Source organism: Diplotaxodon limnothrissa, linkage group LG2 (assembly GCF_057381915.1).
Source record: "Diplotaxodon limnothrissa isolate DT_005_m linkage group LG2, D_limnothrissa_male_GT1.1, whole genome shotgun sequence".
Classification (NCBI taxonomy): Eukaryota; Metazoa; Chordata; class Actinopteri; order Cichliformes; family Cichlidae; genus Diplotaxodon; species Diplotaxodon limnothrissa.
The window spans coordinates 38201284-38215521 of record NC_140597.1 but is presented as its reverse complement, the minus strand read 5'-3'; the positions used below and the strand labels follow the sequence as shown (position 1 = coordinate 38215521).

The 14238-nt window shown below is 44.2% G+C and overlaps 1 protein-coding gene across 7 annotated transcripts in view; it reads left to right on the top strand.

Moving 5' to 3' along the window:
* The window catches only part of diaph2 (diaphanous-related formin 2), a 378450-nt gene extending 374064 nt beyond the window's left edge, over positions 1-4386 (top strand). For 6 of the 7 annotated variants that reach the window (XM_085363427.1, XM_085363433.1, XM_085363437.1 and 3 more), the window contains one exon: positions 1759-1890. In XM_085363427.1, coding sequence (XP_085219553.1) covers positions 1759-1823 — 65 coding nt within the window. In that variant the 3' untranslated portion in view covers positions 1824-1890. Of the gene's footprint in view, positions 1-1758 lie in introns of all 7 variants that reach the window. The other variant, XM_085363442.1, reaches the window with a different exon arrangement.
* The last annotated feature ends 9852 nt before the right edge of the window (positions 4387-14238 follow it).

Genomic DNA, 14238 nt, shown 5'->3' with positions numbered 1-14238 from the left:
GGGCTTGCAAATGATTGGCAGGGATAGATTGTGGATGATCTAGTTTTTTTTTTTTCTTTTAAACTGTCCCCATTTTTGCTTTCTTTTTTGTGTAATGCTGCTTGTTATTTTGAAAAGAGGGAGGTTGTGTAAGTCATGCTTACAGAATAAAGCACAACTTGTGAACAGAAAAAACGAGTACATGAATAAGCAGTCGTGATGTGTTTGGATGCGCTGCCAGAACATGGTAGCTTTTGCAGTGGCCTATTGTATATGAATCTATGTTGTACTAAAATAATTTGAGAATGCAGGACCTTTATCTGTTTTCCTTAAACATCTTGAGCTGTCTCCCTTTCGGTCTCTTTCATCCCTCCCTCTTTCTCCCCCTCTCCTCCTGTGCACCATCTGCATGATGCTTTGTATCCAGTCTGAAGGAGTGCTTGCTGTTCTCCGCTGTGAATGTGGGAGTCGGTGTGGATCTTGCGTGTGAACGTGTTTGTGTATGTGTTCGTCGGCATCGCAGTCACTCTCAGCTCATTACCTGACATGATGGATGGTGCAAGTGCCATTAAACAACGCCCAGCCAGGGACGCCTGGCACCCTACAGCTGGCACTGAGTAATGGGCACATTGGCGACGGCACGCTTGGAAATACCAGGGAGTCCTGTGTGGGTGTGCCTGCAGTCAACTCCATGGTTATGCTTCCTGGTTCTGTTCAGCCCCACCTGCCACCTGGCTGCCCAGTAGATGCCATGGGCATTTCTGGGCAGCCATCGTTGGATAGCATAGGAGGCAGTGTTTGTATGACTCTGTCATAGAACTGGCAAGAGAAAAACCCAAAGTGTGACTGGCCTGCTTTCTGACCACAAGTGCTACAGTGGCATATTCTCTGTTACTAGCAGCGAATCATATCTGATTGAATTTTTTCTGCATATTTTGACTCATGTTGGTCTTTTTCTCATTGAAGTTTGGACTCTTAGGTTGATCCTTTTCATTTCTCAAAGGATCTTTCTAATGCTAAAGACCTACAACACAATGCTTCTGTCTGGGTGCTGTATTAGGGCCTTTTCTCGTGAAGCAGGAAGTGTTTAGTGCACTCGATGCAGCTGAAAACATTCAGTTCACAGTAATACAAGGTTGACATGTGAATGAACCGCATAGCTTCAAATAAACTCTAGAGTTCAGGTAAAAGTTGCAAAGGTATTGACAGTTGAACACCAGAGGACGTCTCTCTAATCTCCAGCACATTTTAGCCACTAAAGACAGTGAGGACACCACGTAGTTTGGCCATGGGCGGCTCTGCTATCACCTCCGTAGCAGCTTGTTGCAGTGCAGCTGTCCCCTGCAGGGAGGCCACGGTGGAAACGTGTCACGATGGAGAGAGCACACAGGCTTGAATGGAAAAAGGCCATATGTATACTATTTTTGTAGTGGTATTAGTTTTTGTGCGTGGTGCATTTACTTTGTGTAGTGTGCATTTGCTGCATCTGATGAGAGAATAGTTGAGGGGCTCTTGAGTGGAAGTCTGGATCAGGAGCTGAATAGAGTTACTATGACACCAGAGACAAGCACCTCCACTCCAGCAGCTTCTTCTGTTCCTCCCTCCTTCCCTGCTGCTCTGCTCTCAATCAGCCTGGATTTTCTTCACGTCGTTTCTCCTCTGTCTTTGATTTGGTTGAGCTCCTGTGCTAGTATGAATCAATGTACCAGCGCTTTCATGTTCCTTCTGATTCTCACATTTTGTATTTTTATTCTTTGTCTTCCTGTTTTTTTTAACCAGACAACCGTCGTGCAGTCCTGGAAAGATCTCGCTCACGGCACAACGCAAATCACCAAGCTCGATGATCACCCGCGCCTACTATAAGACGCTAGATAAGTGCCAAAGAGGGCTGCGAGGAGGAGACCTAGAAGACATCTGAAAGAGGGACAGACCACCCCTTACTGTGGCACATACACAAACTCCAAGGAATCCCGCATACACACAGCACCAAGTACAGAACAAACAAGCCTAAAGAAACTACACAGAACTGAAGAATCATTTTCATCCAGTTCATCAGACGTTTTACATATTTATTCAAGAATTGTTCATCACTTTAAATGTTTGTCCTCTCTAGCTGGTTTGATATTAAAAACAATACATTTTAAGGTTACTGCAGAGAAATGAAACGTTTTGATTGTTTGAAAATCCATTTTCATTCTTGCAAGTCTAAGCCTTCCACTTAAATCCTTCTGTAATCAAAATACTTCACACTCAGATTTGACGTGAAACATGTATTGAACATTGCAGCGTACTGAAGAAAGAACTAATGCCAAGAAGGACTGCAGAGTCGTTCATTCCCGTGAACATACCACACACCCTTTATTTTGCAAGCAAGCAGCGGGGCAGCTGTCCTCTAAATGGAAAACAGGGATTTAACACCCGTGTTGGCAAGCCTTCAACCTGCTGATGTTTTCTCGAGCAGCTCCCCAAGCTCTTATCAAAGAGGGAGTAGTTGTTTAAAATTTCTTACTGCCAGTACCTCCTTCAACCAACATCAAGACAGTTTTCACAACAGCCAGTTGTCTCCGTAAATCAGCTCATTGCATATACCACAAAGCCACAAGAGCTGGCCCCCGTCTGTACCGATATTTCAGAGCTTGTGACTCATGGATTTTGAAACTGTAATCTCCATTTTGACAAGATGCATTTTATTTTTAGTTGTGTAATATCTAACTTTGCCTTTGGGTGCTGATCTGTCCCAAGGTCGCTTTTGCTTCTAACATGAGAGACTGACACATTTTTAAATGCATCTAACTGCCTGGAGGAGCTAACATGAACTTTTTGACCTTTCCTGTGATCAGGTGTTCAGCAAGGGAAAAAAACGACAACATTACCATCATTTTATTATTAATCTGTTTGAAATACAATAAAGGCACAGGCCGAAAATTAATCTATCTGTAAACTAGCAGTAAAAAGGTTTGCACTTTGTCTTTCATTTGGTTTTTAAACACTGGAATCTCCAGAAAAAGAAAGAAAGAAATTATGGAAAAATTTTGAACCAGGTTAAAATAACAAGTGTTTATGTAAGCAACCTGTTGTAGTAGTTACTGAAAGGCAGTGCTGTCACCAGTGCCTGACGTAGGACTCGTCTCTATGACTACAAAACAAAAACGAGGCTTGCAATCTAACATGTGGTTAACTTTGTGAAAGGGTCCGTTTTATCCCAAATGTTGACCTTTTCCCAAACCTAACTGAAAAACATAATATATATTTGGTAGAACATGAGACATGATTTTATATAAATATGTAAAAACCCTCGTAGGTTCCAAAACATTTAAATTCATCTGACTGAATGTATGAGGTCAAGCAGGGTTTTAAGACCACCAAGAGGTGGGATTTGTGTAATTCTTCTACCTGGACAAACTCCTCCAAACAGCCACCTGGTGTGTGGCGTTTGTGTACGTGATAGTTGAAACTTTGCTGTGAGCTTGTTTCTCTGTATGGGCTCACTGTCACACAGTTTCACGTGAACTATTTATTCATGTATTCATGCCTAGGGTGGCCCTTGTTCCCTTACTTCCCTAAACTGTAAGCAGATGCTACTAAAAACAACCGCTGAATCCACATGGAGACCGGGCACGAGCAGAATTATCGACTGAGGGGCACAGTAGACAAGATGATCCTTGTCTTGGAAAGCGAGTCTCCAAACGCCCTCCGATTCCCCAGCACTAAGGGCACGAGCAATCATTTTACCTTAAGACAGGTTACCATACTAATAACAGAACTCAGCTGTAGGCTTTGTGTGTCTGTGTGTTTCTGTGTGGGGCAATCGTCTGTGTGCACCATGCCAGCTCAGTAATCGGAACAGGAACTCGGGCAAAATAGGATTCCATGTGCTCGACTCCTGGGCTGAATAGATGGAGATTTTTTTCATTTAAACAATCTGCCAGTGCAGCTTATGATGTGTCTGTTTCATGATGCCTCCTCTCCCAGCCTGCGCACTTCTAAAAATGCAATTTTACACATCATCTCGGCTCAAGGTGCACCCACAATACTCTGAGACGTCTGCATATTTAATTCTCCTCTGAATATAAGGTTTGAGCAGTCATACAGAGAAAGCAGAGAGAATGAGGTTTCTGCATTGATGGCAGTTTTAAAGACGTGTTGCACACAGCGCAGAGATTGCTGTGATTTTTCTTCCCTTTCTAGTAGAAACTTGCCCTTTGCCCTCAGCACAGTTTCAAGCAATTAATAACAGCTATTGTTTTATCAGTCGTCCAACTACAGTGATATTTAGTGCTTTATGATTGGATACTGTGTATGCTAAAACAACAAGTGGTTTGCGGTCAGCAGTAACAGTATGTTTTTCTCACAAAATTTGACTGAATTATTCTTTATTTTGCTCATTTTAAACAACTTTCTTCCACATTTGCCAAGTGTTTGTTTAGCTTTTTTTCTCTAAACTATAAAAAAAGACTGTACAGACAAAAGCTTTTCTAAAACTGTAATTGTTATTTCAACTTTGATCCAATTAAGTCATTCAGAGTAGGAAATTTGATGTTATTATGATAGTCAAGTGTTATTTCTTATCAAAACACTGGTGCATCTTTTTAGAGATGTCATTTAAAAATCTGTTTTGTAATGATTCTGATGTGCACCGTGCTGAGCTAAGCGCTACACTGTTTGCCATTATAGAAGTTCCAGATCATCAGTGTTCACCTTGAATACGTTTTTGTTTTTGAATGATAACAATGAGTGAAAACAAGACGCTTCTACAACGACAACATTTCCATCGTCCCTGTGAGTGATTCATGTGTTTCTCCCTCACACCATCTCGTAGAATATTCAGAATAATGTGTTTTTCCTAGAAGAATAGTAGAGAGTCCATTGACAATGGTCTGCCGTGTTATTGTAGAAATCAGCATATCGGCCCATCCTCTTACTGGTTGTTACTAACAAACCTCAGCTGATGGTGTTCTCATTGTAATGGTAAGAATGGCGAGGCAGGGGTATAAAGGTAAAGGTGCCATTTCTCTGCAGTGGCAAGTGATTAAATGAAAAGTTTGAAATGTTACTTACACTCACTGACTGCGCACTTTACCTCACAAGTTATTCTGCTCAGGCGGAGAAAGATTTGTTTAAGATTCGTAAATACAACATTGCCACTAACAGAGTGAACTATTTGCAAAGCATTTCTTTTGGTAAATAGTTCCCAGCTGCCACATATCCAGTTCTTTCCGACTTTGTTAGCGCTTACTATTGATTTGTGGAAGAACAATTGTGGCTGAATCAACAAACAATGTTCATAACTGTTGACAAACCCTGTCCAACCATGGTGTGTAAGCTGCCATATCCCTGCCTACCTTTCTTGTTGTCACCGAGTATGTTTTATTGTCATAAGAAACATTTATATTTGTAACATTTTAAGTTTATTTGTATCCTTAGAAACATGAAGAAGCAAAATGGTTATGCACACTGTCCTTCCATAAACTATGTAATGGAATATGATACTAAATAATAACCACTTTGTTATATAAACAAATTTCTGTGCGCGTCTTTGTCTCTTCTTCTTTTGCCAGTAGTTTTTTTGTATTCACACGTCACAAGTATTTCTTGATCAAGTCTTCACCTTTTGTCTTGCTGTGTACTTGGGTCTAAAATTACATCTTCGGTTCATTTTATAGCACGGCAGAAGATACCTGCTCCTCTGACTTATGGACAGAGCTTACAGAGAGCTCCAGGTTTTAGTACATGATAAATGAGACAGCTCCTACCTATAAAAGCAACATATTTGGACCTCTGTGTCCTCGCTGCTTTATCTTGCACAGTGTCAAAGGCAAAGTGATAATGCTGTCATGTCTAATGGCAGCTTAGGGAAATTACTAGCGTCTGAAAACACATTTCAAAGAATTCTTCTCATTTTAATCATTTTGCAGACGTTTCTCTCTACTGTGACTTCAGCTTATCTCCACCTATGTTAGACAACGGGGAAAATCAGGGTAGCAAACCAATCATTTGTTTATTATTTGATACTAAAGAATTTTAATTTGTAAGCCGGGGAAACATTTTCTCTGGAATTTCTCTTTTATAGGCAGTCAAAACAAAATTTGCAGTTTAAATCTGTGTTAGGCAGTTTGACTTTAAAGTTAATAAGAGTCTTTTTTTTTTTTTAGAGCAGCAATTTATGGAAAAAATGAACTCTCCATGATGTGTTCCCGTGCGATCAGTTTGTGTCAGTCTGTACGAGTCTCACTAGCGAGCGTCGAATTGCAGGGCAGGGCTGCTCCTGTCCTAACCGTTTGCTTTACAGCCCACCGACCACCACCACCAAGTCTGCTCACATGTAATGGCGTGTTCTCCCTGCATGTGCCATGTCCCACATCCCAGCTGCAGCACGACATCATAAAATAAGGGCTGACATCTGTGAGTATACCTCGGGTCACAAGGAGCTCTCTCCCGCTCCTCGTGTGCACTTGCACACAGAAATGCGCGACGCTTCTCTCGACGTGTCTTGGGACTGATCTTCTCTGAGCCTCTTCTCCTCCCAGTGTGCAGCCAGACAGATGGAGATTCATCTCCCAACAAGCTGTGATCTGTGTTTAGAGATGTGTGCTGCAGAACACAACTCTAATTAGGTTTATTGTTGATCTAGGGAGGTTAATTTGTACTTGGCTGCAAGTGCTAAAGAAGGCCAACCTAGTTCCTTACGAGGCACCAGCACTGCAACCATAAGAAGAACAGCTTTTTTATCTTCTTGACTTTCGAGGTGATTCAGAATTATTATACCCTCTTGCTATATTTGTCTAGTTCGGTATAATTGCGCTTTGTACCGGGCTGAGAGATCTGTCATGGCCGGGGCGGTAGAACTGGAAATGAGATACTAGAAGTGTGTTTGTCTAATGAGCTTAGGGGTACAGTTGTGTGGATGTGGCAGGTATTACTTATTTTTTTATCCTGTTTTCTTTTTTCTTTTCTTTTTTACAACCTCCAGGTAAGTAGCCTTGTCAAACTCTGAGAGATGAGCCTGGCCCACACAAGTTTTTTCTCTCTCGCCACCTTCTTTCTTCACGCTATTCACAGTCGTGTTTCTAATGCACTCTGTGACAGATCAGTTGTCAGCGGGAATACAAAATTATGTTTCATTTCGCATTTCCGCCTAATGGAATACGCAAACATTATGGAGATGAGACAAAGCAGGCAGTAACGATTCCCTCCTTACCTGAGCTAATTCTGTCTGAGGAGAAATCTTATTCAAGCAGCACTTTGCGCTTAACCATGGCACTTTGATAAAATGCATGCATGTCCAGGGTGCATGGGTGTCTAAATAAATTTGCCTGTAAAAGAATTTACTTGTCTAATGTTCTGCAGGTGTGTGCCATTTGTGAAAGGAACAACTCTACCTATAGGCCTGTTTGGTACTTTGCAGCTTGAGCAGCATTGCACATTTGTCTTGGTGTATTTGCCATTAACAGCTCAGTGTCATGAGCATGTAAGACTTACAGTTAATGTGACCATCACAGTAGTGCTGCACCGAAAAATGCATTTTAAGAAAACACAGCATATTCTTGTAACGACAGTTTATGTTATGGTGCCTATTTTCTTTTAACTCAACAGGATGGGAGTCATCAGCTTTGCACTGTTTAGAAGCTAAACTTAAATATGATGCCAGTGGTACTTTGTCTTTACCCGCTGTTCTGCTACGTGAGCATAGACTGCACATTGATATGTAAACTACTTGAATGAAAGGGCAATAGCTAGCAGGAGCGCTACTGCAAACTAAAGTTTTGATTAACAAAGTGTAAACGTTTTTGACTGCGACAGTAACTGGGATGCTGGTGAACAACGGGATAAAAAGTCTTACTTATCGAGAGAACTGAACAGCTGTCTCCTCCCAGTGTCTTTGAATACAACCAAATACTAAACCAGCTGCAGTGGAGGTGGAGCTGACTAAGAAATGTGTGCACTGTATGCTCACAGTGCCCTGGATTTTTTTTTTATTTCACTTTAAATGGGAACATAAGTTTTTCAAATTAAAATAATTTGATGCTGAATAAGAGTGAAAAGCAGAGACTGGGACCAAAAACCATTCAGGAGAATGTTTACAAAGTTAAAGAATCAAGTGAGATGGTTAATTTTCCCAAACATAATCTTGAGTGTCACCACCTGCTGGCTATGAGGACAAAGAGGCTGTTTTAAGGCACTCGTTCAAAGGCTTTCCTCCTCAGACCCAGATACTACGTTTATGATTAATATAAAGCATATATATATATGCTATAATTGAACATAGTGGCCAAACTGTGTAGCTACAAATTCATTCATTCGCTTCCGCTTATCCTTTTCAGGGTCGCGGGGGGCGCTGGAGCCTATCCCAGCTGTCATAGGGCGAGAGGCGGGGTACACCCTGGACAGGTCGCCAGTCTGTCGCAGGGTCAACACACAGGGACAGACAACCATTCGCACTCTCATTCACTCCTAGTGGCAATTTGGATTTTCCAATTAACCTATCCCCACAAGCTGCATGTCTTTGGACGGTGGGAGGAAGCCGGAGTACCCGGAGAGAACCCACGCAAACACGGGGAGAACATGCAAACTCCACACAGAAAGACCTGATGGTGGAATTGAACTCAGGACCTTCTTGCTGTGCGGCAACAATGCTAACCACCGTGCCACCGTGCTGCCCGCTACAAATTCATAATGTAATATAATTGCCCAAAAGGCATTTCTATTACATTTGTTGGAAGGGCTGTTAAGCAGTGAATAAATTTTTCTGAGCATTTAAAACTCCACAATCCCAAAGACCCCTTCATTATCAGAAATTGATTCCTTTAATCCAGTAACTATCAGAAAGACTTAAAAGCTGTGTGATTATATTACCTAATTCTGTTCATATGTGTGTGGAGCCTAGGGGAAATCAGGGTAATAATCTAGCAGGAGTCATTTTTTGGCTGAAAAGAAAACTACTGTTCATGCTTTATGGGCACATAAATGAAGAAACTTGTGGAAAACTGCATGCCGCGTCACAGAAACGGTGAAAGAAAAATTGACCATAAAAACGACGAAATCACTGTGGAATTTTCATACAAAGCCATGAGGTGGCATTCCTCATGGCTCCGAACAGAGAAAATAAAAGTTAAAATAAAACTTACTACAGCATGCTGCATCAAAGGTTTTATTATTTATATTTCAAAATGATTTTGTTTTAGTCTTAAGGCTAAGTCATTAGTAGGCACAGGTGACAGGTGGTTGCCAACAGGGGTAGTCATATAGCTAGCTATCTGCTAAGCCTCGTATCCACCAATTCAAGTCACTGTTGGAACTCTGGTCTGTATTCATGGTGCAGCTGGCCATCAGAGCATTTTTAATGTGGTTATTTGTGATTAATTGTACTATAACCACTTCAAGAAGTCTGTGCTCTTTACGATGTTGCACCCATAAAGTGTGTTTGCATGCATGCATGCATGCATCAGCAGATACCTAACTGCAAACTTTAGTGGGGGTGATGTCGTGTAAATATGTCCCAGGGTGTGTCCATCTTTTATATACAGTCTATGGGTAAATGTCAGAGCACCACTGTGCTAAAGAACAGTTTGGCACAGGTGCTATGACTGTAGCCATGTGGAATAGGAGTTGCAACTAAAGATTATTTTTCTTTATCAACAATTTAAAAGGCCAAGGTGATGTTTTCAGCTGCTTGTTTTCAGCTGCTTGTTTTCAGCTGCTTGTTTTCAGCGGCTTGTTTTGTTTGGCCAACACTGCAAAAAAATTCTTCAAGTCACAAAGAAATTAAACCAACATTAAAACAATGGAATGTTTTGGCACTTTTGACAAAAACAGATGGACTTTGCGCTGACTGATTAATTCCCTGAGCCGTATAATGAACTGGCTTCTATGCAATAACGCTGTCTGCTCTCTTCTTTGACTTAAGATAAGATAAGATAGAACTTTATTAATCCCTCGGGTGGGTTCCTCTGGGAAATTCGACTTCCAAAAAGCACAGCAACGACCAAAGTTACAGTTACAGAATTGATTGAGAGAGATAGATAGATATATATATATATATATATAGATAGAGATATAAAAAACCAGGCGGAAACACCAAAGCAGCTGGATAGCGTAGTGGTTAGACTACACGCCTTTGGAACAGAGGATCGCAAGTTCAATTCCTGCCTGGGGCGTCTGTATCCAGTAAGGGTCCTACGGCTAGACCCCCTATGCTAAGCAAGCCTACCGCAGACATGAGCGAGACAGATAAATATGAAGGCATGCCGGCTCGGACGTCGCCCGGATCAACAAGGTCCGCGTCAGGTGTTGAGGAACCAGGGCACCCTGACGAAAAGTGGGCTACTGGAACAAGAAGGCATCGGTGGGCAAGAGACGAAAACAGGGCGTTGTTGGAATGCTACTATGCAAGTAACCCCGGCGGAAGGGGCTACATGAATAGGATGAGGGACCTATGGATTCTTCGATACCCAACATCCACAATGACGGCGAAACAACTAGTAGCTCAGTGTTCCAACATTCGAAAGAAGGGACTGCTCTCACAGCTAGAGATTGACGAGGTACAACACAAATGCTACGGCAAGGAGGAGTCAGGACGCCAGGTCAGGGGGGAGATATCATCACCCCCACCCGAGATTGGGTACATAGCCCCAAGTGCGATAGGAGAAGGATCGTTGAGTGCGAGAGGAACTGACCTGAAAAATAGGATCATGGCCAAGCTTGAAACCTGGATCCCGCGTAGCCGGTTACCAAGATTACGTGAAGTTCCCTCAGAAGGTCTGCTAGATGATGTTAATGCAGCACTACGGGCAATACCTACAACCACGATTACCGACACTAACAAGCTGATCTACAATACGGCAACAGTGATCAGTGAGATGCTTGGCTACAAGTTGAACAGCGACAAGGGGCAGTACCCTCCATGGAGAAGGAGGCTAGAGGGCAAGATCAAAGTAGCACGGAGGGAGGTTAGCCAACTAACGGAGTTGCAGAAAGGTGCGACAAATAAGGTGCCTAAGAAATACAGCAAGCTGTCCATACCTGAGGCCTTGGAAACTGCCAAGCAAAGACTCACAGCCTTGGCCAGCCGCTTGAGGAGGTACACCAGAGAGATAGAAGGCAGGAGAATAAACCAGCTGTTCTCCACAGAACCAGCAAAGGTGTACTCTCAGTGGCAAGGGAACAATAAGAGAACAGCACCACCAAGGCTGGAGACGGAGCAATACTGGAAGAGCATATGGGAGAAGGATGCAACCCATAACGGCAATGCTCAGTGGCTAGAGGATCTGAGGGCAGACCACAGCTACCTCCCTGAACAGGGTCCAGTAACCATCACAGTGGCAGATATCCAAGAAAGGGTCTCCAGTATGAAGAGTTGGACAGCACCAGGGCCCGACATGGTTCACGCCTACTGGCTGAAGAAGCTGACTGCACTCCACAAGCGTCTGGCAGCACAAATGAACCAGCTGCTAGTTAACGAGAGACACCCGGAATGGCTAACTGAAGGCCGGACGGTCCTGATCCCCAAGGACCCCAAGAAGGGACCGGTCCCCTCCAACTACCGACCAATAACCTGCCTCAGTACTACATGGAAGCTCCTGTCAGGCATCATATCGGCTAAGATGAACAGGCACATGGGTCAATACATGAGCGGGACACAGAAAGGAATTGGCAAGAATACCAGAGGTGCAAAACACCAGCTACTGGTAGACAGAACAATCAGCCGAGACTGCAAGACCAGACTGACCAACCTGTGCACTGCCTGGATTGATTACAAGAAGGCCTATGACTCAATGCCCCACAGCTGGATACTGGAATGCCTAGAATTGTACAAGATCAATGGGACCCTAAGAGCCTTCATCAGGAACTCAATGGGGATGTGGCGTACAACACTAGAGGCCAACTCCAAGCCCATAGCACAAGTCACCATCAAGTGCGGGATCTACCAAGGAGATGCTCTGTCCCCACTGCTGTTCTGCATAGGCCTGAACCCCCTCAGTGAGATCATTAACAAGACTGGCTACGGATACCGACTACGGAACGGAGCAGTTGTCAGCCACCTCCTGTACATGGATGACATCAAGCTGTATGCCAAGAGTGAACGAGACATCGATTCACTGATCCACACTACCAGGCTATACAGCAATGACATTGGAATGTCGTTCGGACTGGAGAAGTGTAGTCGGATGGTAACAAAGAGAGGGAAGGTAGTCAGAACTGAGGGGATTGAACTACCAGAAGGCAACATTGCAGACATAGAGGACAGTTACAAGTACTTGGGGATCCCACAGGCGAATGGGAACCATGAAGAGGCCGCTAGAAAAGCTGCAACCACCAAGTACCTGCAGAGGGTCAGGCAAGTCCTGAGGAGTCAGCTGAATGGTAAGAACAAGATCCGGGCCATCAACACGTACGCCCTGCCCGTGATCAGGTACCCTGCTGGGGTAATAGGCTGGCCAAAGGAGGAGATAGAAGCCACTGACATAAAGACAAGAAAGCTCCTTACCATGCATGGAGGGTTTCACCCCAAATCCAGCACCCTGAGGCTGTACGCTAAGCGGAAGGAAGGGGGCCGGGGACTGGTGAGTGTCAGCACCACAGTCCAGGATGAGACAACGAACATCCAAGAATACATTGGGAAGATGGCCCCAACTGACCGAGTGCTCCGTGAATACCTCAGGCAGCAGAAACCCAAGAAAGAGGAGGGAGACGAGGAACCATCATGGAAGGACAGGCCCCTGCACGGTATGTACCACCGGCAGATAGAGGAGGTGGCTGATATCCAGAAATCCTACCAGTGGCTGGACAAAGCTGGACTGAAAGACAGCACAGAGGCACTAATCATGGCAGCACAAGAACAAGCTCTGAGCACAAGATCCATAGAGGCTGGGGTCTATCACACCAGGCAAGACCCCAGGTGCAGGCTGTGTAAAGATGCCCCAGAGACAATCCAGCACATAACAGCAGGGTGCAAGATGCTAGCAGGCAAGGCATACATGGAACGCCATAACCAAGTGGCCGGCATAGTGTACAGGAACATCTGTGCCGAGTATAACCTGGAAGTCCCGAGGTCAAAATGGGAGATGCCCGCAAGGGTGGTGGAGAATGACCGAGCTAAGATCCTGTGGGACTTCCAGATACAGACGGACAAAATGGTGGTGGCTAACCAACCGGACATAGTGGTGGTAGACAAACAGAAGAAGACGGCCGTAGTGATCGATGTAGCGGTTCCGAATGACAGCAATATCAGGAAGAAGGAACACGAGAAGCTGGAGAAATACCAAGGGCTCAGAGAAGAGCTCGAGAGGATGTGGAGGGTGAAGGTAACGGTGGTCCCCGTGGTAATCGGAGCACTAGGTGCGGTGACTCCCAAGCTAGGCGAGTGGCTCCAGCAGATCCCAGGAACAACATCGGAGATCTCTGTCCAGAAGAGCGCAGTCCTGGGAACAGCTAAGATACTACGCAGGACCCTCAAGCTCCCAGGCCTCTGGTAGAGGACCCGAGCTTGAAGGATAAACCGCCCGCAGGGGCGTGCTGGGTGTTTTTTATATATATATATATATAAAAAAAAAAAAAACACCCAGCACGCCCCTGCGGGCGGTTTATCCTTCAAGCTCGGGTCCTCTACCAGAGGTAGTCAGAACTGAGGGGATTGAACTACCAGAAGGCAACATTGCAGACATAGAGGACAGTTACAAGTACCTGGGGATCCCGCAGGCAAATGGGAACCATGAAGAGGCCGCTAGAAAGGCTGCAACCACCAAGTACCTGCAGAGGGTCAGGCAAGTCCTGAGGAGTCAGCTGAATGGTAAGAACAAGATCCGGGCCATCAACACATACGCCCTGCCCGTGATCAGGTACCCTGCTGGGGTAATATATATATATATATATATATATATATATATATATATATATATATATATATATATATATATATATATATATATATATATATATATATGTATGCCTTGCCTGCTAGCATCTTGCACCCTGCTGTTATGTGCTGGATTGTCTCTGGGGCATCTTTACACAGCCTGCACCTGGGGTCTTGCCTGGTGTGATAGACCCCAGCCTCTATGGATCTTGTACTCAGAGCTTGTTCTTGTGCTGCCATGATTAGTGCCTCTGTGCTGTCTTTCAGTCCAGCTTTGTCCAGCCACTGGTAGGATTTCTGGATATCAGCCACCTCCTCTATCTGCCGGTGGTACATACCGTGCAGGGCCTGTCCTTCCATGATGGTTCCTCGTCTCCCTCCTCTTTCTTGGGTTTCTGCTGCCTGAG